Source organism: Prorops nasuta, unplaced genomic scaffold, assembly GCF_024137725.1.
Source record: "Prorops nasuta isolate Cenicafe-Biocafe unplaced genomic scaffold, Cenicafe_Pnas_1.2 PNAS00001, whole genome shotgun sequence".
NCBI lineage: Eukaryota > Metazoa > Arthropoda > Insecta > Hymenoptera > Bethylidae > Prorops > Prorops nasuta.
The window spans coordinates 14,385,174-14,410,991 of NW_027116798.1; the positions used below are offsets into that span (position 1 = coordinate 14,385,174).

At 35.3% G+C, this 25,818-nt stretch overlaps 2 protein-coding genes across 2 annotated transcripts; one reads left to right on the forward strand and one right to left on the reverse strand.

The window, feature by feature from the left end:
• Positions 1 to 15,558: 15,558 nt before the first annotated feature.
• On the reverse strand, positions 15,559 to 16,485 carry LOC136772892 (golgin subfamily A member 6-like protein 22). Its single transcript, XM_066726135.1, has one exon. The coding sequence runs from the start codon at positions 16,483 to 16,485 to the stop codon at positions 15,559 to 15,561; it is 927 nt and encodes a 308-aa protein (XP_066582232.1).
• A 1,131-nt stretch (positions 16,486 to 17,616) lies between these two features.
• On the forward strand, positions 17,617 to 19,048 carry LOC136772897 (uncharacterized). The gene is made up of 2 exons (XM_066726147.1): positions 17,617 to 17,839; positions 17,919 to 19,048. Exons 1-2 carry the CDS (start codon positions 17,617 to 17,619, stop codon positions 19,046 to 19,048), a joined length of 1,353 nt encoding a protein of 450 aa, XP_066582244.1.
• Positions 19,049 to 25,818: the final 6,770 nt, after the last annotated feature.

Consider the following 25,818-nt stretch of genomic DNA (forward strand, 5'->3'; position numbering starts at 1 on the left):
TTTTATTTTAATAATATTGTAAAACACAGAAAAATACAATTCCGATATTTTATGTTTTAAGTAGCGTCGATGTGTTTTTTTTTATATATATTCCAATATAAATAATAAACTTCTATTTTCCAAATTAGTTTAACTTAGAAACAGTTTCAAGTATTTAATTACGTATAAATAATACAAAATTAGAGATACATAAAGGTTTTCAAATTTTAATATGGCATACGGAGAACAAGACAGTATATTATTACTTAATCTACTTAGAAAGCAAGGTATAGTATAGTATATTATTAAAATCTTTAGCATATTCGAACAAATATTATATAAATATTTAATTATTTAAGTAATTGTTATTAGGTAAGAAGAGAAAAAATTCATGGGAGATATATTTTCATACACACACTAGTCTTCTACAGTTTTCTTAGTGCTATTGTATACTTTAATGTTAGTGCATAAGCTGTTTTAAAGGAAAGGATTGCAGAAGCGAAAGGCAGATTATTGCAACGTTTAACTGTAAAGTCATTCTTATCTAGCTGGTAGGCGATACGTTGCACACACACACACATTTAGTCTAGCTCGGTTAACAGTACATGCTATGCGAAGTACTAACTTTCAGTGCCTTTCATTTTCAGCCAGTGAGACGTATTTTGATAATAATCGTTCTGGCACGCCTAGCAGTACGCATTTAATGTACCTTGACAATGAGCTGCATAATTATTTTCTTCTCTTCTAATTCGCATTTCTTTAATAGTTTATTAACATTCCTGAAAATTATACGAGAATCAAACCTTAAGCTAAATCATTTAGTATAAATAATACAAAATTTTAAATCCATTGTAAACAAATATGATTAATGTAAAAGTTTTTATTAGAGTATAATAATAACTTGTGTGTTCATTTATAGTTGTTAGACATTTAAAATATGAAAAAATTATTTACTAATATGTATTAAAGTTAATACCATATGGTACGAACCGTACGCTAACTCGCCCATATATAATATTACTTACATTGAATCTTTATTTAGTTCACAAATTTTGTTCTTGATTTCCTTCAGCTTTAAAGTACTTTCAAGTATATTTTTATACTTCTTCTGATACACTTTAAAAGCAATGAATTTTTTGAATTTTTGAAGTTAATTAATTTTGGCTAATAAACGACTCATTATAACTTCGAATCTATTAAGCACGTTTTAAAAAGTAAACAATAAATATTTTCTTTATGAAACAGTTTATTTGGTAAAAAAATTCTCAGTCACAAGTGGGCAATGCAAACAGAAATAAGTGCAAAATACGCGCACACATATTGAAATTGATTCAAAAAAATAAAAATAAAACTCCTAGAAAAGTGTGAAGAACATGTGCAATTCAACAGAAGCTGTACGAAATGCAATTTTATAGTATAGTTTTTGAACTTGTATACAAAATATTTAAAAAATGGTCCTTAATAAAACAATTAATTTCTTTAAAAAAATATAGTATATATAGAATAACGATATTTATCATTTGAGTAGTGAGTACTCTCAAGGAAATAGTACTTGGTGTACTCCACTACTTTTAAATAACTTGTGCACAAATGTATAATTTTGACCAATCTATAGCGGACCATGAGACCCAAACAATGGTTTAAATTCAATATAAGTGCACTAAAAGTACTTCAATTAAGATGAAATTAGCTGTTTGGGATTTTAAATGTTTTTACATATTTACATAATCAGAATTTATAAATTTAAACTGACGAATTGAATATGGCGAACACGCGCGCGCTAAAACCAAATTTGTTTTATATGTAATAAAATTAAATTAGGTAATCAAGGGTTTTTAAGATTTCTGATTGTAAACAGTAGTCAAAATCTGTAAATACAAAAAAGTGTACTCAATATTACAAATGAAGTCGATCAACACACATTGACTTTTTAAAATATATAAATATTTAATTATGGATTTTAAATTTGGTGAATCTGTTAAATTAAATGTAAATAAATTATATAATAATTTAATATAGTAATAATAAAATGAAGTTATTACTATAAATAATATAATATTGTTCTTAATTTTTGTATTAGTTTCTGATAGATTTAAGGCAGCTGCCTTGCTATTACATATTTTCTAAGAAGAATTTCAAATTTTGTACACAGTTTAGTAAAGTATCAATACATGTTATCTTAAAATTGGATATCGTATCAACACTTACCTTCTAAATAATGTTAGTAGAATATTTCAATATTTGCACAGGAATTATACCGCGGGCTCCATTTAAATGAGTGTACGGTAAAATAAATTCCTATCAAAGTCTCTTACGAATAAATATTTTAGAAGAAACTTATTTAATTTCGAGAAGGGAATAAGATAGTGACGCTAATTTGACCTTGAAATATGATTTGTGTGTGATGGCTACATGAAAGACATAAATTTGGTTCAAATCTAATACTCTATGTATTGATCCATATAAAAAACATGCTTTGCAAATAAAAAAGTCGGCAAGAGCAGTGATATCCTACTAAAAAATCCTACCAAAAATATACAAATTTCTTCAAAAAATTCCTAACCCACGCCAATTGAAACTATAATATTCTAGTTAAAGAACAAGGTGAAATCAAAGTGATAGGCAAGTACTCTTAATTTTAGCAAGAAATAGTGTTACATTCATTATAAGCAAATGATGCAGATTTCTTATCAAAAAGATTATCACAAGCTTCAAATAACTTAAAGGATTAATAAAATATAAATTTTCTAAATGTTTATGATAATAAAGGCTTTAAAATATATATTTCAACTCGTATTTTAGAAAAGAAAAATATTTAGAATATCGTTTTCAAAAACAACATTCTGAAACAAAAGAGGATTTTCTCAGTTCGTACATTTTTAAATAGTTCATAAAGTAACTAAATGCTTAATTTTCGATAATCAACACTTTTTCGGCACAATTGTAGTGATATAAAGTATAATAGGCATGTGTCCGGTAAGTCCTCTTTTGTTTTAGAAATTTATTATTGGAAACAATATTCCAAATATTATTTTGTTGAACAACATGAGTTTAAATATTTTAAAAACCTTTGTTTTCACATTTATAATTAAAAGTTTTAGTTTTGAATAATCCTTTCAGTTATTACAAGCTTAAAATAATTTTCTTGATAAAAAATCTGCTTCACTCATTGCTTATAATTAATATAATACTATGATTTTCTAGGATTAAGAATAGGGGAAACCGGGACAATTGTAATAAATAGTGAGTCTCGTTTTTTTCCGAGGACCCTACTAGTGTTAAAAATCTCAAAAAATTGATAACACTTACTACATGTCTAGAATGCAAATATATTTTTATTGAATTGATATTTTAATTAATCCATAAACAAACAATTAATATAATACCACGTGCACAATTTGTTACATTCTACCCCACGCAGGTGTCAACTGTAACACACCGATTTTCAATTGTAAAATGTGCATAATTCTGATAGTGTATGGATAAAAAAGTAGTTGAAGATATTTCGATCCCACAAAAAACAGACTTCGCACTGTAAAAAAAGGCGGCAAGTACATAAACCATTTAGCATAAATAATATAGTAAAATTATCCAATTAAAAAAAGTAGTGAAATCCAAATATTAGGCAAGTGTATTTTTTCACCTTAGCAAAAGTTAAATTTTTGAAAAAAAAGGAACAACAAAGTTACTTACCGTGCCCGTAATGTCCATGCACAGTGGGAAATTGAATCGTGTGTGAGATTCAGCTATAGCGTAGTACAGCAAATTTCATGAACCCATTAACGTCCAAAATGTCAAAATTTCTTGCACGTTTTCAAAGTGATTTTTTCCTATGTAATTGGCGTTGAAAAAATTCTTCAACCACATATTCTGATGTAAAATTGCATGCTCTTTCAGAATCCGTTGCCAGAATCATGATAAAACTCACAGGAAAAGAGATATGCTCGATTGAAACATAAAAAACACCTAAATTTTCGAAAAAAAAAATTTTTAGGATTTTTTTTCGAAGTGTTACGGTGAAGATATCACCTTGCGACCGTGATCAAAGGTGATCATGGGAGTTGAAGTTTAACAGGGAATTTTTTTGTTGACCTTGAACCATCGCTTCTTTACAAAATGGCGGAAAAAACAAATTTTTTTTTTTCAATCTTCATCAACTTTTTTCTCGAAATCTATGGTCTTTAGAAAAAAATTCATAAAAACAAAAATGCCTTAGAATCGCTCGAGGAACATTCTCAAATTTTTGCAGAATTTTTTGAGACAATTTTTGATTTTCCGGGAAACTTGTGAAATGGAATTTTCAAAAATGTCTCCAAAAATTCTGAAAAAATTTTAGGATGTTTCTCGAGTGCTTCTAAGACATTTTTGTTCTTATGAATTATTTTCTAAAGTCCATAGATTTCGAGAAAAAAATCGATAAAGTTGAAAAAATAAAAATTCGTTTCGGCCGCTATGTTCTAAAAACCTATTGGTAAAAAAACGTTCTGTCTACGAAAACTCGGAAAAAAATTTTACAATATTGCTCGAATGATTCTAACTTATTTTCATTCTTTTTTCAAAGACTTATAGATTCCGACAAAAATTTCATCCTTTATTTCCATTTCATTTCGGCAGATAAGCGTAATTTTTGGTATCATGTATTCATGAATATTCGTCTTTTTTTGTTCTCTTCTTTCGTATTTTTGTACATACGGATGAGTGATAAATAAACGAAATCATTAATTTCATACATTATGTCGCGGAAACGTGTAAGATCTTCTGAATATGAATCAGATTCTTCAGATAGTGATTCAGAACGCAACGTATTGATTCCGGATCCTGACTATTCAGGTTCCGATGATTCTGGTTCCGATTTTGATTCAGATTGCGAACATGAAATACCCAATATCACTTACAATAAAGCTCGTGCAAATTATTCTGAAAAACAAGATAAACTTGAAAAAGGTCATGAATTCACTTGGATTGAGGGTGAAAAGTTACACCCTGATTCTTGTGAAGATAAAGTATTATTGTCCGAATCGCAAAAAAAGAAAATACGTAGGAGCGAACCTTTTCAATTGTTTGAAACCTTTTTTTCTATTGAAATGAAAAAATATATTATTGATGCGTGTAAAGACAATGGTTATGATCTGAAATTGAAAGATCTTGATACTTTTATTGGAATAGTTATTTTTTCTACATTCAATCCCAGAAAATCACAGAGAGATTACTGGTCATCTGATCCGTATTTATCTAATGAAGTAGTTTCTTCTGCAATGTCTCGCCAACAATTTGAAATCACAAAATCTAAATTGAAGTTTTCAAAAAACAAAGACAAAGATTCAAATGATCGAGGATGGCGCGTTCGTTCTCTACTGAAACTTTTTCAAAATAACATCATGAAATTCGGAATATGGAGAACTGCTCTATCCGTTGATGAGATGATGGCCAAATCCTATGCAAAAACTGTTTTGAAACAATTTATTCGAGGAAAACCGATAAGATTTGGTTTGAAATTTTGGGGCTTGTGTACTTCGGACGGCTATCTACTGAATTTGGATCTTTATTGCGGCAAGAATTCTCAAATTGGAGATAAGTTATCTAAATGTGCTTTAGGTTCACGAGTAGTATTATATTTATTACAACCATTTTTTCAAATAATAAGTTATAACAAAATTTCTCAATTTCATCTGTACTTTGACAACTTCTTCACGAACATGCATTTGGTATTACATTTGAAGAAATTGCGTTTGAAATGCACTGGTACTATCAGAGATAATCGAGTCAAAGAAAAAAATGTGCTTGATAAGAAAGCTCCAAAAGGGACATATGTGGTGAAGCACGACGTAAACAGTGGCATAAATTTCATTACTATCATGGATTCGAAGCCCGTCTCAATAGCTTCAACTGCAGCAGGTGTCAATCCTCTATCTATTTCAAAAAGATACAGCGCAGAGGCTAAATCTAAAATTGAAATACCTTTTCCGCAAGCTTTTCACCTACATAACAAATTCATGGGAGGTGTTGACCTGCATGACGGACATTGCAATGACATACTCCCAAGTATACGAGCAAAAAAATGGACATGGGTAGTTTTTATGAGACTTATACAGGCGTCTATTACTAATTCTCTTGTAATTTTCAATGCTGCTAACGATGGAAAGAAAAAAGTTGGAATAAAAGAGTTCACTATTTCGATTGCCAAATACTACTTACAAAAAAGTAGTCGCAAAAGTAAAGCACATGGACGATCTAAGAGTGACAAATTGAGCATTTGTTCGAATGGAAACTGTCCAATAAGAACAAGAATTTTCTGCAAAACATGTAATTTAAATATTTGCAATAAATGTTGGCTAAAAAAGCACACCTAAAAGTATGAATAAGTGAGAGGCAAGGGGACTCACGGAAAACAAGCACCCCGAGACGTGAGAGGCAAGGGGACTCACGGGAAAAAAGCACCCCAAAGGAGACAGAATTTTACCACGTCCACGCCGTAGTCTCTGGGTAACGCTAAGAGTAAAAAAATCTTCCTAAAATTTGCACAGAAATCGTTTTTTACCAATAGGTTTTTAGAACATAGCGGCCGAAACGAATTTTTATTTTTTCAACTTTATCAATTTTTTTCTCGAAATCTATGGACTTTAGAAAATAATTCATAAGAACAAAAATGTCTTAGAAGCACTCGAGAAACATCCTAAAATTTTTTCAGAATTTTTGGAGACATTTTTGAAAATTCCATTTCACAAGTTTCCCGGAAAATCAAAAATTGTCTCAAAAAATTCTGCAAAAATTTGAGAATGTTCCTCGAGCGATTCTAAGGCATTTTTGTTTTTATGAATTTTTTTCTAAAGACCATAGATTTCGAGAAAAAAGTTGATGAAGATTGAAAAAAAAAAATTTGTTTTTTCCGCCATTTTGTAAAGAAGCGATGGTTCAAGGTCAACAAAAAAATTCCCTGTTAAACTTCAACTCCCATGATCACCTTTGATCACGGTCGCAAGGTGATATCTTCACCGTAACACTTCGAAAAAAAATCCTAAAATTTTTTTTTTTCGAAAATTTAGGTGTTTTTTATGTTTCAATCGAGCATATCTCTTTTCCTGTGAGTTTTATCATGATTCTGGCAACGGATTCTGAAAGAGCATGCAATTTTACATCAGAATATGTGGTTTAAGAATTTTTTCAACGCCAATTACATAGGAAAAAATCAATTTGAAAACGTGCAAGAAATTTTGACATTTTGGACGTTAATGGGTTAAAATACAGAGTGAAGTTAGCCGAACCACAGACGATTCTATTTCTCACTGTGCATGGACATTACGTACGGGCCCGGCAAGTAACTTTGTTGTTCCTTTTTTTTTCAAAAATTTAACTTTTGCTAAGGTGAAAAAATACACTTGCCTAATATTTGGATTTCACTACTTTTTTTAATTGGATAATTTTACTATATTATTTATGCTAAATAGTTTATGTACTTGCCGCCTTTTTTTACAGGCTAAGTCTGTTTTTTGTGGGATCAAATGTAACTTTATATTTTAAAGAAACAATAAAAATTCTTCCTCTCTAAGGGGATTGCTTCGGAGCTTCATTTCAGTTTTTTTTCTACGTCGAGAATAGCGCGAGCGCAACAATGCATAGAATAACTCACATAATGGATATAGAAGGTTTCTTAGTTTATAAGAAAGAACTTAAATATAAAGATATAGCTATAATTGATTCAAAAAGTAACCAAATTTCTTACGCATATTTTCGTTTGCGTGACACTATTAACAACCTTAGTGAGAAAGACAAAAAAACTGTATGGTATTTGCTCAATATGGTGTATGGTATAAAATACAGTGATACGGGATTCGAGAAATACGAGCAGGAGGATGTTGAAGATTTTATTAGGGACTGCTTAACCTGCAAGAATCTCGTAGTAGCCTACAAGGGAGGGAATATTGAAAAAAATATATTGAATAGGATGAATGTGGAAAATATCAATTTAGAAGTGTATGGTTGTCCTAAGTTTAAGGATTTAATTAAATTATATGATTTTGAAAAAACACCGTGTAATTTATACGTTCGAGAGACGAACTTGGACAATGAACGTATCCACTGTCCGTACGAGGAGGTGTCAGTTTTTGCCAAGTGGATAAAAGCAAATATGTGGTCCTTTCAAACTCATAGGGGGAAAAAACTATTTAAAGAAATAAAGAGGAGAACACAAGTCCTCAAATCTTCATTCAATCTTATACCGTCGTCGGTACTGCACACAGGACAAAAATGAGCTGCGAAAATGTAAATTAATCATGATTCAAGAGGATATTGTTCCTCTTTCACCCACTCTTCCAAGAGAATTGACAGAGGAATACGTCAATCGAATTAACGATTTTTTCAATCGTTACTTCGAAGAGTATGAACGGAAACTGCATCATTATTTGCATAAAAACTGTAAGTATTTATTTTTTATCACTCGTGCATGGAAAGTGCCTGATTTCAGTCTAGTTTTTGGGATCGAAAATGAATCTTTTCATGCCAGTATAGTCGCGCATGCGCAATAGAGGCTAACTTCACTTTCGGCCCGATACTTTTTTCTCTAGGGTGGAAAGTGGCTACTTTCCTCCCAAGGGACGAAAGTATAGTACTTCCCACACGGGCTGAATATAGTTACTATTGACCATATGAGAAATTTAATAAAAAGGTTCTGTTTAATTTTCATGAGGAAACTAATAAACTCTGAATAAGGTTATCCGGGATATACAGAATCTTACATTTATCTGCAACTTCAATTTTATCAATTTTTTCATAAACTGAAACTTTAAATTATTGCTCAAATTCTCCCTCTTTCTCTTAATAGCGTTAGGTTTATTAATAAGAAAACAAACAATACAAATTTTAAAGCACAACTAGTGGCATAATTATTTTTATTCCTTTGTAATAACATTTAACTTGAGAACAAAAGATATTAATTATAATGAATAATAAACATTATACAAGTATTCAATAACACAATCATTTAAAAGACACAGAACAATTAGTTGAATTATTGACGACGATAGAGACTGAGCCTGTTTCTAACATTTTTTTTGGTATATTAAATAATTTAGTTTTTAAACCATCAGAAACGTCATCTGCATCGTTTTTTACTGATGTGCGAGAACTGTTACAGGCCGTCTGTATATTTATTGTATTTGATCCTGACTGCTCACTATCTTTGTTTGATGTATTCGATTCGACAGCAGAGGTTATTGTACTTGTAATTAAACGTCCTATGTTGCGTTTATTGTTCACTGACTCTTCGATATATCCTTCAGCAACCTTATCAGAACGCCAACCTCCATGACGTTTGATAGTAGTAATATTTGCACCACTATCTGCTAATAAAGTGGCTGACGACCTCCGAAAACTATGTCCTGTATATGTTTAAGGATTCTTCAATTGAAGAAATCTGAAATAATTAAACAGGAATTAAACAATTATAGTATTAAACATTGATAAACAATCAAAGTACTTACATGGCTATTTGTTGCGGCATATTAGCTATTTTATTTTTGCCTATCGGCTGAATTGTACATTTGCCATTAATATACTGTAGAAAAAATCTTGTAGTTTGTACATTTTTTGGTCTAAGTGCTATATACTTCTTCACTTTATCATACAACTTTCCTTCTATAGCAAATTTCCTCGGTTTTCTCATTTTTTGTAATAGGAATGTTAATCAGCAACAAATTATTATTGTCCTCTACATCTTGTATTGAAATATTTACTAATTCACAACCCCGATGTTCCACAAACTCCAAAAATGAGAATAACCTATAAGAAAAATAATTGATGCAGTATATTTATTTAAAAACAGCTAATTATCTTAAAATATTGTATCATTACCTTCGTTGCTAAATATTGCAGATCTGGAGCATTTTCCAGAAATTTTTCTAAATGAGCCGCAGAAAATACACTGGATTTTTTACTTATAAATCCTTTGGATTTTTGTTTCAAAAAATAAATTAATTTGTTGTATGTGCCTATATTTAAATTATCATTTAATAATAGGGTACTTTTCAACATGGAGAAATGTGACCAAAGTGTAGAAGATTTCTTCATTTTTGCCAGCTGAGAAAAATACACCAATAAAACATCTTCTGTGGTTTGTTGTACATTTTGCGTTTCTTTCCAACGAACATATTCCAAATAAGCTCCATTATAACGATTGCTTGACTTTTGCGGCAGTAAATTTGAGCTCAAATCGTTTGCAATCTCCTTAATATTTAACTTTTTAGTAGAATCCATTTTTGCACTGATCACATCTGATTTTTCGGGTATCTTACGGAAAATGTAATGACTGTTTAATCGATAAAACAGCAGCACGGACAAGATGTTTATCGTATTTCTTTTGTTTTATTAGTACCATAATCGAATTTTTTACCCATAATAGGTTCTTTTTGCATATGCAAATTTTTTGTTTTTATTTTTGGGGGCTCCGCCCCCAGCCCCCCGGCGGGGGCGCAGCCCCCGAACCCCCCCCCTTCCCCTCCCCGCGTCCTCCTTAAGGACGCTACCTTCAATCCCTGCATGTACCCTTTTACGTACTCTTTCATTTGTTGTTTCATTAACTCTTTAGTTACAATTAATTACTGCTAAATAATTTATTCATACATTGGACATCTGTAATGCACTCGTGATAAAAAATATCGTTTGTTACTCGGGACTACTTGACAATTGTACTCGTGTGATGGCAGCCCTCGCTTCGCTCGTGCTGCCAACTTCACACTCGTTCACAATCGTCAACTTTCGTCCCTTGTAACAAAATATACTATTTTACATTTTTTCATAATTATTGTTTGTTTTTTTTTTTTTTTTTAATAAAGTGAAGAAAGACGAAGAGAAACAGACTGAGGAAAAAGATATTGAGTCAAAGAAGACGAAGAAGGAAGAAGAAGATAAAGAGGATCAAAAAATAGAGGAGAAGGAAGAGGAGGAAAAAGATATTGAGTCAAAGCAGATGAAGAAGGAAGAGGAAGAAGAGGAGAAAAAAATAGAGGAGGAGGAAGATATTGAGTCAAAGCAAACGAAGAAGGAAGAGGAGAAAAAAGTAGTGGAGAAGGAGGAGGAAGAGGAGGAAAAAGATATTGCGTCAAAGCAGACTAAGAGAGAAGAAGAAGAACCAACACATTTCTTTTTCTTTTACTATTAAATTATGTTATCAAACAAATGGAAAAAATATCATTGTAAATTAACCTTTACTATTTCTTTTATCAAATAAATTGAAAAATATTATTGTAAATATACCTTTTACTAATTCATCTGGAGTTAACGGAAAGAAACCTAATACGTATTGAGAAATGGATATAAACTTCTCTCCGCATTGATAATGAGATGTAAACTTCATCTGAAGTGGAGAGAGAGAGAGAAAGCTAATATGTATTGATAAAGAGATGTAAACTTCATCTCAAGTGTAAAAAGAGAGAGAGAGAAGATTGGAATACGTAGAGGAGAGCATTCTTCACTTCAGTCTTCAGTGAGACATCATGAGCTCCACACGGCCAATAAGTTTACCAGAGAAGAAACTGACATTAAAAGACTTAGAAAAAAAATATTCCAAACCAGTGGCAATAGTGAGGCCATTTCGGCATAATGAAGAGCAGCAGCAGCAGCAGCAGCAGCAGCAGCCACTGCGACTACCAAATTCGCTGCCCGTAGCCCTGCAGATGCTGCCTGCAGCGGAGCAACCTGCAGTCTCGCGTAGGCAGCAATTGATATTACGTTTATGTAATATGCAGCTTATGTAAGCTTGTGGGTTGTGTGACAGACAGTCACCACCAAATCGGTAAGAGTTAATAAAAGTCAAAGATTAATAAAAAAGAAAAAATAAATATAAATAATAAATATACATAATTTTTCTTTTTAATTATAGATGCTGTTGCTGTTTTTATGGGGAAGACATCTGGAATGACATGAAATATGCAGAGTACTCCATTGAAGTATACTGTCCTAACTCCTAACGTTTGGGACTTGTCTTGCGCAGAAAAGGCGATAAAGTGTTTATTAAGTGGCTGGGACTCGACACGACGTACAATTCCTAGTGCCTATATTTTTTTTTTTTTTTTTTATTTTTCCTTGGCGCCCTTTCGGGGTTCGCCCTATTCTTACATCATCTTACAATATTTCCTTACATCTACTTATCCTATCTTATTCTATTCTCATCCATCCTTCGCCGCTTATAGAGAGAGAGACACACCATTCATTCATCCATTCCTTTCGTTTCCACACATCCTTCCGCTGACTCCCGCTTCCGGCTTATCCACACACTTCTCTTTTCATCCAACTCCCTCATCCATTCTATTCCTTTCCCCCCTCCGTCCAAAATCCCTTTCACCCTCTCCTCCACTCCTTCCTCCACCTCTCCTCCCCCTCCTACGCACCTTTCCAAAACATGTTCCCAGCTCTCCCTCTCCCATCCACACACCCTACATCTCCTCTCTTCCTCTTCCCTCCAATACTGTCCCTCCTTCATTTCGTTCCCCAATCTGTACCTGGCTATCCTTTTCCATTCCCCTTCCTTCCTACCCCCTTTTAAGTACCCCGGAATTTCCTCCTCCATCACTACCTTATACCACTTATTATATCTTGACAATTCTATCCTACTCCTTCTCTCCTCACCCTCTCTCTCATTCCTTTTTTTCTCCACTTCCTCCCATATTCTTTCTCTCTCTTCCTTGTCCTCCCATCCCTCCCTACACCTTTTCTCCCCGTATCCTTCTATAAAACTTCTCCTCTCCTCCTCCCATCTCGACCCCCTTTCCCTTCTCCTTTCCCTTCCTTCTATTTCTTTCAAACATTCCCTTGCCCACTTGTTTCCTTTCCCTTCCCTCAACCTTTCCTCGAAATCCCATGCCCTCTTTCCCGCCCTTCCTCTCACTTTTCCCATCTTTACCTCCTCCCTTACTACGTATCCCGGTGTGACCCATTCCACCCCCAGCACCCACTTTATAAATCTTTCCCCCATCGCCTCCATCCTTCCTCTCTCTGCCCACCCCCATATCTCCGCTCCGTACCCCATCACCGGCCACACCATCCTCTCAAACATCCATAACCTCTTTTCCACGTTGTTCCTGCATATTCTCTTTCCTAATCCCCATACCTCCTTCATCACTGCCCCTGCTTTTTTCACCCTATCTCCCACTTGCCCGTCCTGTCTTCCGTTCCTTCTCAGTTTATATCCCAGGTATATTACTTCTTTCACCTCTTCTATCCACCCTTCTTTCCATCTACATCTTATTTCTCCAGCTACTCTCTTCCCAAACCTCACTATCTTCGTTTTCTGCACGTTTAGCTCCAATCCTCTCCCGTCTAAAAACTCCTCCACCACCCTCATCATCATCTTCATTCCCCCCATGTCCTTTGCTACCACCACTATGTCGTCCGCATACGCCAACGAGTATATCCTCCCTGCTCCCAACTGTATCCCTCCTTTCCCCCTCTCCTCTAGTCTTTCTTCTAACTCTGCTATATATACTATGAACAGCTTCGCGCTCATCGGGCATCCCTGCTTTAGTCCCCTTCCCGTCCAAAATTTTTCTCCCAACTCCTTTCCTCTCCTTACCCTACATGCTGTTTCTCCGTATGCCTCTTTTATCGCCTCTCTCAGATCTTCGCTTACCCCCTTTCTTTCCAGTACCTCCCACAATATCTCCCTGTCCACCCTATCGAACGCCGCCTTGATGTCTATGAAGCACCCAACCATCCCTCCCCTCCCCCCTTCCAGTTCCCTATTCACCAGGTAGTTCATCGTGTATATGTTCTCCATCACCCCCCTCCCTCTCCTGAAACCTGTCTGCCCTTCTCCAACCATTTTCTTTTCTTCTATCTCCTTTTCCAATCTTTCTCCTAGTACCCCTACATACACCTTCGCCAATGTGTCCATTAACGTCACCCCTCTGTAATCCCCTACCTCCTTCCCCTCCCCCTTCTTTCTTATCGGCACTATTATTCCCATTTCCCACCCCTTCGGCCATCCCCCTCCCCTCCATACCTCATCACATACTCTCCACGCTTCTTTTCTCACCCCTTTCCCTCCCCATTTCCATACTTCATTTCCTAACTCGTTTTCCCCTGCCGCCTTCCCTCCCTTTAGCCTCTCTATCTGTTTCTCTACCTCTTTCTCTTCTATTCCTCCCTCTCTCCCCTTCTTCCTCTCACTTCTCTCCTCCCTTTCCCCTCTTCTCCCCCCTAGCAGTTCCCTAAAAAATTCATCCCATACCCTCATTTCTATCTCCTCCACTCTGTTAATTCCTCTCCTTCTACTCCTCCTTATAATCTCCCACACATCTGCCTCTGTTCTCGCCATGTCCATCTCTTTATAACATTCCTCCCTCCACTTCTCTTTCTTTTCTCCACACTTCTCTCTGTACTTTCTCTTCTCTTTTATATATTCCTCCTTCCCTCCTGATCCTCTTAACCACCCCCTCAACTTCTTCCTCAGCTCCCCCTTCCCCTCTCTGCATTCCTCATCCCACCATCCCCTCTTCCTTCCCTCCCCTTCTGTCCTTTCCTTCTTCACTTCCTCCACCACTTTCTTTACTCTCTCTTGCAGCCTTTCCCATCTTTCCTTTACATCTTCCACCTCCTCCCATCCTACCTCCTCCACTCTCTTTTTATATCTCTCCAACTGCTCCTTGTCCCATCCTCTCCTCACTCCCCCCCACTTCTCCCTCTTCCCACCCTTCCTCCTCTCCTTGCTCAACTTTACCACTATTGGCAAATGGTCCGACTCTACCCTCACCTCCACCTCCATCTCTCTTATCTCCTCCCTTGTCTCCCTGTCTCCTACCACAAAATCAATTACCGACCTTCCCATATGCCCTACGTACGTGTATTCTCCTTCCTTGTCCCCATTCACTGCCCCATTAAAAACCTCTAGCCCCATCTCTCCCATCAGTTCCATCATTCTCCTCCCCTCTGCATTCACTACCTTATCCTTCGACCTTCTCCCCGTTTCCGTTCTTCCTTCCTCCCCTTCCTCCTCCCTCGTCTCTCCAATTCTTGCATTCCAGTCCCCCCCTATCATACACTTCTTCCCCTGCTCCCTTTCCACCACCCTCCTCAGCCCATCCTCTATGTTCCTCATCCCCTTCCCAACGTACACCCCTATTATCCTCCACTCCTCTTTCCCTATCTTCACCTCTATCTCCATGATCCCCTCCTCCTCCCTCTCCTCTCCTTTCCTCTTTCCCTTGATTCCTTCCTTCACTCCCATCACTATCCCTCCTTTTGCCCTCCCCTTTTTTTCCTACCTTCTCGCCCACTGCACCCACCATTCAAATCCTTTTGGTAACTTCTTCCTCAGCGCATTCCATCCTTTTTCTTCTAACCATGTTTCCACCAAACACACCACATCCCACCTCCCTATCCTCTGCCAAAAGTCCTCATCTTTATTTGTCACCCCTGCTACATTCCAAAACGCGATTTCTATTCCTCCTCCCTTCTCCTTTCCGTCCTTTCCTCTTCCTCTTTCTCTTCTACTCCACTCTTTCCTATCCCCCTCTTCCCCCTTTCCCTTCCTTTCCTTTTTCCTCCCATCCTCCTTCTTCTCCATCTCTCTCCTTTCATCCCCTCTTTTCTCTATACTTTCCCATCCCTTCTCCCTTCTCTTATCCCAAAATTTCCTCTTACTCCTTCCTCCTCCCATCCCTTTCCTTCCTTGTTCCATAATCCACCTTTCCACTCGTTCCATCTCCACTCCTCATCATTCACCCATAATTTCATATACCCCACCCTTACCCTTTCTCCTTTCCTTCTCCTCCCCTCGGCTATCTCTTTCATCCTTCCCATTATCCTCCTTTCCTCCCACGTCAAATCGTCCTCTATTCTTTCCTTCCTCCCTCTCAATCTACTTTTCCCCTCCATCACCCTCCTTTTTATTTCCCTGCTCTCCAACCTCACCTCTACCCCTTTTCTCCCTTCTCCCTTCATTCCTCTCAACACCCTCACCTCCTTCACTCCTTCCTTCACCCCTATCACCTCCAATATCTTTCTTACTTCCTCCCATACTCTCTCTTCGCCCCCCTCTTCGTTTTCCATCCCCCACACTACTATGTTATTCCTTTTCCTCTCTCTCTCCTCTCTTTCTTTCTCCCTTTCCAATCTCTTTATCCTCTCCTCCATCACGCTCTCCCCCTTTCCTTTGCCCTCCTTCCCTTCCCCTCTCTCCTGCTTCTCCCTCTCCTTCTCTTTTCTCTCCAGCGCCTCCATTCTCCCCTTCAACCCCTCTATCTCCCCCATCCACTCTCTCCTATCCTTCTCCATTTCATCTCTCACTTCCTCTATTTTCCTTAATATCTCCTTCTTTCCTTCCTCTATCCCGTCTATCTTCCTACTCATGCTTTCTATCGCCTTCATTACCTTCTCTATTCCCCCTCCTTCTCCCTTCTCCGGCGATCTTGCCACCCTGGCACTCTTCTTAAAGGCCCATCTGTCCCCCTTTCCTCTCTCCTCCTCTTCCTCCCTGTCCTTTCTCTTCCCACTTAAATACTCCTCCATACTTCCCATACTCTCCGTCCTCCTCCTCTCTCCTTCCCCTCTGTTCTTTATCAGTCTCCCTATGTTAATTCTCCCCCCCTCTCTCTCCTTCCCCTCCTCCTCTCTTCTTTCCTCTCTCCTCCCTTCATCCTTCCCCGATTTATCTCCCTTTCCTTCCATTTCCCTGCTTTCCTACTCCTTTCTACTTTACCGACCTCCCACTCCTTCCTTTTCTTCCCAACAGGTGTCCCTACTCTCTCCTTTCCTCCTTATCCTTCCTGTCTCACACCGTCACTTTCGCGCCTTCCTTCCTAACCTCTAAAATCTCGCCTCCCTTTCCTTCTCCCGTTTTCACTCTGTTTTCCCTTCCCTCCCTTTCCCTTGTATCCCTTCTGCTCGCCCTTCTTCTCCTCTTCTTTCCCTTCTACTCCCTATTCTCCGCTTTTCGCACTAACCTTTCTTTTTCTCTTTCTCAACCTCTCACTCACTCACTCCATTTACTCATCCACACACCGGATCCTAGTGCCTATATATATATATATATATATTTATATTTCATATGTATTTCAATAAAGAGGGTTTTTTATGCCGAAAGGGTTTTTCCCTTAAATTTAAGTTTTTTTTCCAATTACATTTTACCTCTCCACCAATCCACTTTACCCCGTTCTAGAAATATTGCAAAGAATCAGCCACAGAGGAACAAAAGAAAAAAACAAAAAGAAAAAAAATTTACAAAGCATGACATAAACCCTGCAGATTTCTATACGCTTCATGCGTATCTCTAGTGCTGCGCTTTAGTGGCTGAAATATGCAATTATGGGGTACAACCAACTAATTATAAATTGTTAATTTAGATTTTTATTTTTAAAATGCAAAGAATTGTGTGCTCCAAAAGGACGTGTTGCGTTATTAATTGCCATAATAGTGAAGCGAAAAATCCTGAATTACAATTTTACCGATTTCCAGGAAGGGCTTATGAAATTGAACGTAAAAAAATGGATTCAAGCTGTCAAGCGTAGGTAAATAAATTAAATATGACCCAAAATATGAGAACTTTAAAAAATTTGTTAAGCAATTAATAAAGTTCATATAATATTGAATATATTATTTGCTCAAATTTTAATGGTTTTATAATAAAGAACGGAGAAGGGACAAATTTGAATGCCAAGTGTCAATTCGCGCGTTTGTAGCGAACATTTTGTTGGTGGAAAAAAATCAGATAACATAAATGATTTGGCTTATATTCCTACAATATTTCCAGCCATATATAATAAAAAAGTTCCTAATGAGCAAAGAGCTGCACGTCTTAAAGCGCGAAATGAACGAAAGCAATCATTGGGTCCATCTAGCTTTCAGGATAATTCCTTTAATTTCGATAATGAAGGTAAATATTTAGTAAAACGTTTTATAATGCATTATTTAAAAACAATGCTCAATTTAAAAACAATTTGTTATCATTTAAGAATGTACCTATATCGAATACGAGGCAGGGAACTTTACGAGAACTGAAAGTATCTCAATTCAAACTGATCCGGTTTTTGATATGGAAGATATTTGTAAAATTAATTATCTTTATTGTGGTCGGGAACAAAACGAAGTATCAGTTCAAACTGAGATTTATGTGTCTGTACCTCAAAGAAGGAAGATAATTATTCCCGATAAATATTTAAAACAGACAAAACATGCTCGCTGCGGTCCTGACGAACCAAGTAATCCAGGTTTTATCGGATTCGAAAATATTAACGCAGATTCGACAATGCGTCAACTTGCAGGAGTTACAATAAGTTTTTTTCTAGTCTTATTAAGCCTAATTGAGATAGGAAAATATGGTCAGCCTAATTTTTATAGATCACTGGGAAAGAAAAATCGACTTTTATTGTTTCTGATGAAACTAAATCTTGGCATTTCATTTTGTGCCTTGGGTTGTTTATTCCAGGTACATGCTACTACAGCGTCTCGAATATTTTTTCAAGTTCTGGAAACATTATCCATTAAAACTAAAACTTGGATTTTTTGGCCCTCGAAATCAGCAGTAAAACAAAATCTTCCCACATCATTTCACAATTATCCAAATTGTCGCTGTATAATAGATTGTACAGAAATACCCATTGATACTCCCCCTACAATTGAAGAACGAGTGTTAACATACTCAAATTACAAAGGTGGATTCACTAATAAATTTTTAATTGTAATAACCCCTGACGGATTCATCTGCAAAGTATCCAAAGCTGACGGCGGAAGAGCCACTGATGCTTTTATCACAAATGATTGCAATTTTTTAACCTTATTGGAAGCCGGAGATGAGGTATTGGCTGATAAGGGGTTTCCACAAATCCGATCGGAATTAATGAAACGAAATGCGATATTAACTATCCCACCTTTTGCATTTAACCCTCAATTTACAGAGGAAGAAGTACAATCGGGTTACAACATAGCTTCAGTACGAATACACGTAGAAAGAGCTATTCAACGGGTAAAAGTCCAGGGAATACTTCGTTACATATCAATGGATTTAATAAATTATATAGATCAAATAATGCATATGTGTTGTGTAATAGCTAATAGTTTACCACCATTAATTAAAAATGATTGACATTAAATAATGAATACTGAAATTTAATTTATTTCTACAATTGAGAAAGAGAGAGAGAGAGAGACGATTTTTATTTGTAAAAGTAGCCAATAATATACAGTTCAACTATATTATTAATTTTAACAAATTTTTTACATTAAATTTTCGTTATGAAAGAACATATGTAGTACAAAAAATATCGCGAGTCTAGCAACTATGTTTATATATTAGTAACCAGTTCTGGAATAAAATATTTAAAATAAAACCATTCCACTTTTGGAATAAGGTTTCTTAAAAATTCATCGTTCCTACTTATTTCAATATTAATGGAATCACATTCGCTATAAACAAAAAAATTACATTTTTTTAAACTAGTAACATACATACTAAATTGCACCTGCGTGTAATATTGGTGAGATTTCTTTAACTCCGTGCCTCCAACTTCGTTAAATATTAAATAATTTACAAAAGATTCCTTATTTTCTTGATCAGTAATCAAAGAATTTTTACAAGCATAAGGGCATTTTATTTCTAATAATGACCCTTCTGTATCAATTATGACACCGTCAGGAGAGGCACCTAAATGCGGTTGATCCATTTTAACTACCAAACCTACAGTATGTACACTCCGGGAAATATATTCTGTCCAACTTATAACCAAATGTTTTAAAAGGCCGTACTTCAATAGCGGTCAACACTTTTCTACATCACGCTGGTTACCTGGTCTAGTGCCGAGTCCCGAGCAATAAACCGAGAACAATCGAAGAACCCTATAATATACCTGATACTCTAATCACTAATCCAAAATTACAATTTTTATATTTTTAATCAAACAGATTTGAAATTATTATGAATACATTGCTTGTATTTTTAACATGAAAATGAATCCAAAAATGACGTTATTCGGACTATTATTTCTATATTAGTTATATCTTACATCTCCCATTTTATTAAAACCTGTTAAAAATCAAGTTTATTTTATTCCAATATGTCTATAAATAATCCAAATAAGCATCAATTAACCCGTAGCAGAATCATACTAAAAAAATTGAAATTTTTAATTTTATGAGATGATTAACCTTTTTCTTTTTAAAGATAGTATTTTAAAATATTTACATATATTTGTCAATTATATCTTAAACTAAAATTTATATTTGTTAATTTTTTAATAATATGTTTATGTCCTTTCCAATATTTTGGAGATTTATTTTAACTTAACGCATAACGAAGATATATAGTAATATTGAATTTTTATTAGAATTTATAGATAATAAAGTAGCAGCTTCAAGGTATAACTAAAAGAAATAATTGTTCGTTTAATGTCGTATTTGGACTCATTTTCATGTTAAAAAGACAAGCAATGTATTCGTAATAATTTCAAATATGTTTGATTAAAAATACAAAAATAGTAATTTTAGATTAGTGATTAGAGTATCAGGTATATTAGGGTTCTTCGATTGTTCCCAGTTTATTGCTCGGGACCCTCAGGACTCGGTGCTAGACCAGGTAACCAGCGGGATGTGGAAAAGTGTTGACCGCTATTGAAGTACGACCTTTTAAAACATTTGGTTATAAGTTGGACAGAATATATTTCCCGGAGTGTACATTTAAGCCTGTCTCTTGAATAAAGCGTTCACGCGCTTTTGGTTCCATTAGAATTCCGTATTCCATTTCTTTCGTCAACCTTCCTTGAAAATTTTTATTTTTGAATTGCTTTGCAAGACTTTCAAAATTGTTTTGTCTTGTTTTAATGCGATGAGCTCGAGACGAAGCTGTTATCCTTTTAAATCGCTCAGAGTGCCACTGATAGCAAGAAGATTGTCCCTCCGATAAAATTATAATTTTCGACCATTCTTCTTTCGTAATTATTATTGTTTTATAAAATTGTTTTAAATGTTCTGGGCATTGCATTCTTTTCATCTTTATCTTAGAATCACCAGCGTTACTTATAATTTCGTAGCAATAAAAAGCGACTTTGTATTGCAGTTTATAAAGAGCATTAGAAGCGTCGAGTATTTTTTCTCGTGATTTTTGTTCTTCGGCTATTTGTACTGCTCGTAATTCTTTCACACTTTCTTCGGTTTTCAGATACTTGGTAAAAGCGCAATCAATGGCATAATAATTTTCTGGTACGTTTTCAACTTGTTGAAAACAAACATTTTGAAATGATATTTGACTTTTTGGAGGAAACAGGGTATCAATCGAACAGCCTTTTTTATATTTTTCACGCTGAGACTCGCTTGGCTTATTCCATGTAAGAAGTAAATCGGTCTCCGAAGTAGTGCATTCATCATTTACAAAGATGCAGACAGCTGCAGAATGCTTGCAACCTTGTTTTGAGTTTCCAGCTAAACATGTGCAAAATGTCTCCAAGACGCAACGATCTTCACTCAGCTGTTTTAAGGGTTTTAGCTTTAATTTTCTTTTCCATTATCATTGTAAATTAAACTTACTTGAACCTGCACTTTGTAGTCGGGTTGATTTATTTTTACTTGGGATAAAACGCTACCATGGATCGTATGATTCTCATCATTGACTTTTTCTATGACATTTGAGACATGACGACTTTCGACCAATTTTTTTCCTATTAAAAAATTTAAACAAACTACAGAATTTGTATCATTTTGAAGTTTAATACTCCATAGAATTTTTCATTTAATTTACAATAAAATTTTCTTTTTATATTATTAAAACAATGAACATTTATGTTAACGCATTCCCAAACCAGCTTACCTTTGGATAAAGACTTTCTTCGAAAGTAATCAAGATAAACCGACTGGAAACCACAAGAAATTATTATGCAAGCCATATCAATTAAATAATTAAAAAATTTGAATACTAAAAATTCTTATGCGTATAATTCTACTGTTTAATTGTATATTTTGGAGAAAACATGCTACAGAGGTTTTCAAATTGGCTATTACCCCACTTTCGCAAATTTTGTCCGCTATGCGACGTTTTCGTCACATTTCGATATATGCAACAGGCCTATTGGACCCGTTATTTATAAGGTCACGTAGGCTCCGCTCTTATTACAGAGCAGATGGTAAGTATCTCCGATGATGGATATAGCGACAGAGGTAGAAAATAAATATTACGATCGTCAAAGATACTAACTAACGTAAATAAGGGGGGGGGGGGGGGGGGAGCGATCACTGCATCGCTCTCTACGAGTGTTTTTTCTCCTTCTCCTTCTCTTTCTCTCTTTCTCTAAGGCGTCTACTGCTTAACGTAAGAGGGGGGAGGTCACATGTGTACCCCCCACCAAAGGAGTTTAACGTCAGGGGGGATACACGCGGGCATACAAAACAATGCGCACAACGGAAGTTCCGACGAGGAGTGGGGGCAATTCCCCTACTTCCTCTACCCCCGCGGAACCCCGACCCCCTCGCCACCCGGTCCCAGAATCCTCCTAGCCACACTACTAACATTGTTTGATATTGAGTACGGAACTTGTAATAAAGAGAAGTGAACCGAAATTGAAGAGTTACAGTTATTAGCACCCCATCCCTTAAATTCGCGTACGAGGGTTAGAACCCCCTCTATATAAATAAATATTTGGGTATTATAAAAAATTACATCGAAGGCGCCCGGATCTTGTAGGAAGTCGCCTATTGGGACGTGAACGCAAGCGGTGAGGGATCACTCCTCCATCCCCTTCTACGCTATCCTTCGGGATAGACAGTAGCGTTACAGTATGCAAAATCAGCGTTAGAGAACACATTAGGATTCGTAAGATAAATTCCGGTTTTTTTAAAACCACTTATTGCATTTTGCATGGTAGCTACTTTACAATATGCATTTCCAAATAGCTTAGCTATTTGAAATTACGTTATCGTTCGGCCAGGATAATTTCGGACCCAATTTTTTGCCTCTTGAACGTATTAAGTATTTAGTGGACCCATAAAACTTACATGAAGTGGCTGTAAGCGATGAGTACAATTAGGTGAGAAACTTATATTAATATAACTTTATTATCTCTAGCTGTCTCAATAAGTGCTATGTTTTTAGTGTGTGTAGAATGTCCATCTAACGGTAACAGCACTGGATCATCTTCGCTTGGTTTCACATTTTTAACAAAATGATGAAACCATTGATAAAACAGATCTCTTTGGATCCAACTAGTCGGATGACAAGTTGCAATCGTTCCTAGAGGCGCGCCATTAAATAAATTTTCATTCATTTTAACTCGAGGAAATATCAATATTGGTGGTACATATTCTCCTGTTGCAGACACAAATTTCAGCAGTAGTAAGCTGCCCCTTTTCAGCTGAACATATTAATCCCACTTGTTTTCGACCTTTCAGTGCAATTATTTTAGATATTTTTTTAGGAACGGTTGTAAATCCTCTGCCCTTTGACGTATTTCCCCCGGCCACTAGTGTCAGCAGAGCAACCATAGCGTAGTACTATTTTAGGTACTATGCTATGATATGTTGATTTTTGGTACTACCGTAGTACCAAAAGTACTACAATTGGGAACTCTGGTTGTAATACCCGTTTCATCAACATTAAAAATTGTCGTTGGCGGAAAATTATATAAATTAATTTGATCTGTGAGAAGCCAAAAAAACTCATTCACACTAACTTTATTAAATCCCATTGCACGTGCTATGGATGTTGGTTATGCAGATCGTAGTGATTAATTTGGGTGTCGCTCCATATCATTGTACGACCAATCTTCGCCAGACATTTTTTTTTCTCTGTTAAAATTACGATGTAAATTATTTATTTCTCCTAATTCATACGCAAGGTTTCTTACGTCTGTATATGATAAAGCAAATAAACGAGCTTCCATCCGAACAATGTGTTCTTCTAATCCCACAAAAAACAAGCTTGGCTTGTAAAAAAAGGACGGCAAGTACATAAGTCGTATCTAACATGATTAATATGTAATAATATAAAATCTTTTAATTAAAAAAATAGTGAAATCCAAATGCTAGGCAAGTATAAATTTTTACCATGGCGAAAATTGAAAATTGGAAAAAAGTAAATAGCAATACAAAAATTACTTGCCGGGCCCGTTCTATGCATTCGTATTAAATAGCCACATTTATAACTTACGAGAAGCAACGCTTATATAGCAAGATAACGACTTACACATGGATATTACGGGCCCGGCAAGTAATTTTTGTATTACTATTTTCTTTATTCCAAATTTCTATTTTCGCCATGGTAAAAATTTAGACTTGCCTAACACATGGATTTCACTATTTTTTGTAATTAAAATATTTTATATTACTATATATTAATCATGCTATATACGACTTATGTACTTGCCGTCCTTTTTTTACAAGCGAAGCTTGTTTTTTGTGGTTCATTGTTATACTTATCTAATCTGTTGATTCCTTTATGTAATTAAAAATCCTTCTAATGAGTATAACCTCATCAAATTTAAATAAGAACAGCCTAATCATATTTTTTCATTTATTTATTTTATAATTAGGTTCAAATTGTTTTAAGGTTAATACTGTCAATCTTGCAGCTTAACCTGATTTACCGTAATAAACGAAGTAAAACATATATCTAGGAGATACACACAGATACACTGTTTACGATTGTGTGCAACTATATTTACGTTTACGTCTGCTGACGTCACTAAACCTACGTTAAGCAGCCAACTTCAGCCTGAGACATACACTCTGGCTGGAGAAGAAGAAGATTATGAAGGAGAAAAATCTCAATTTTCGATATATATATAGCCAAACCAGTATGAGATCTCTGGATTGCATGAACCGTTTTTAATGTTCTTGGTCTTAAATGAAAGCTTGTTCCAAACTAGTTTAAGGAAAGCTTTACTTAAACCATGACAGTGGATCATTCACGGAAATAAATCGGTTTGAAAATTAAGGCGGTCAAACCTACTGTATAAGTTAACAGTAGTGCTCGGCGGTATGGACATGTCATTATCTACTTTTATATGTACTTGCCGTCGAGACACTACCGTGTCTCTTGATAAACAGTGTAAGTAATCTAAAGTTTAACATGCATTAAAAAACGAAATTTGCTTGTAAATAATAAAAATAACCACTACTGTCTGTTTTATAAAAATAAATTCTTTTTATGAAAAATAGTTTTATTTCATATAACATTTGAATATTTACTTGATCAGAACGATGCTTCTTGCAATATGTAATGACTTATTGATGGCGCGATAGAAACATTCCAAATAGCACAAGAATATTCAGCAGAATTCGCTCAAGCATACTAGAATATACTATAGAATATTCTGTCATAATCAAAATTATACAGGTTTATATATTCTATGAATATTTTACATAGAAAATTTACTACAAAAAACTAATAAACACGCACAGAATTTTATTTCTTCAATTACTCTTTTCTTAATAGCTACTCTCTAATCTTAATTCATTAATTATATATTTGAACAACCAATTTCCGCATTAAATATTTCTATCCTTGGTGGGACTCGAACCGGTGACGGTCATTATTCTTCGCTTAGTAGAATGTATGTCCTGGGTCTGAAGTTGACCACTAAAGAAAATGAAAATTTTTCTCAACTCTCTGAACCAGCTATACTCACAGGGTGTATTCCGAATCAAGCTGCTCGGCTAATGATTTGTTTTTGAAGGTTGGTAATGTTTAGCCAAGCCGAAAGGTGTTCCGAACCTAATTGGACAAAATACACTTAAGCTAATATAACCTTACAAAGGAATATGGTAATAATATAAAATAATAAAATATTTTACTTTAAAAAATATTTTTTTCAGATATATTATAAAAATGAACAGAGGAGCTAAAGTTTTACTGCTTGACACTATTTTATCAAG

Coding starts and splice junctions, on each gene's coding strand:
- LOC136772897 (XM_066726147.1), top strand. CDS start 17,617: ATGCCAAGTGTCAATTCGCGCGTTTGTAGCGAACATTTTGTTGGTGGA. Junction 17,840..17,918: donor CTTTAATTTCGATAATGAAG/GTAAATATTTAG, acceptor TTATCATTTAAG/AATGTACCTATATCGAATAC.
- LOC136772892 (XM_066726135.1), bottom strand. CDS start 16,485: ATGGGAAGTATGGAGGAGTATTTAAGTGGGAAGAGAAAGGACAGGGAG.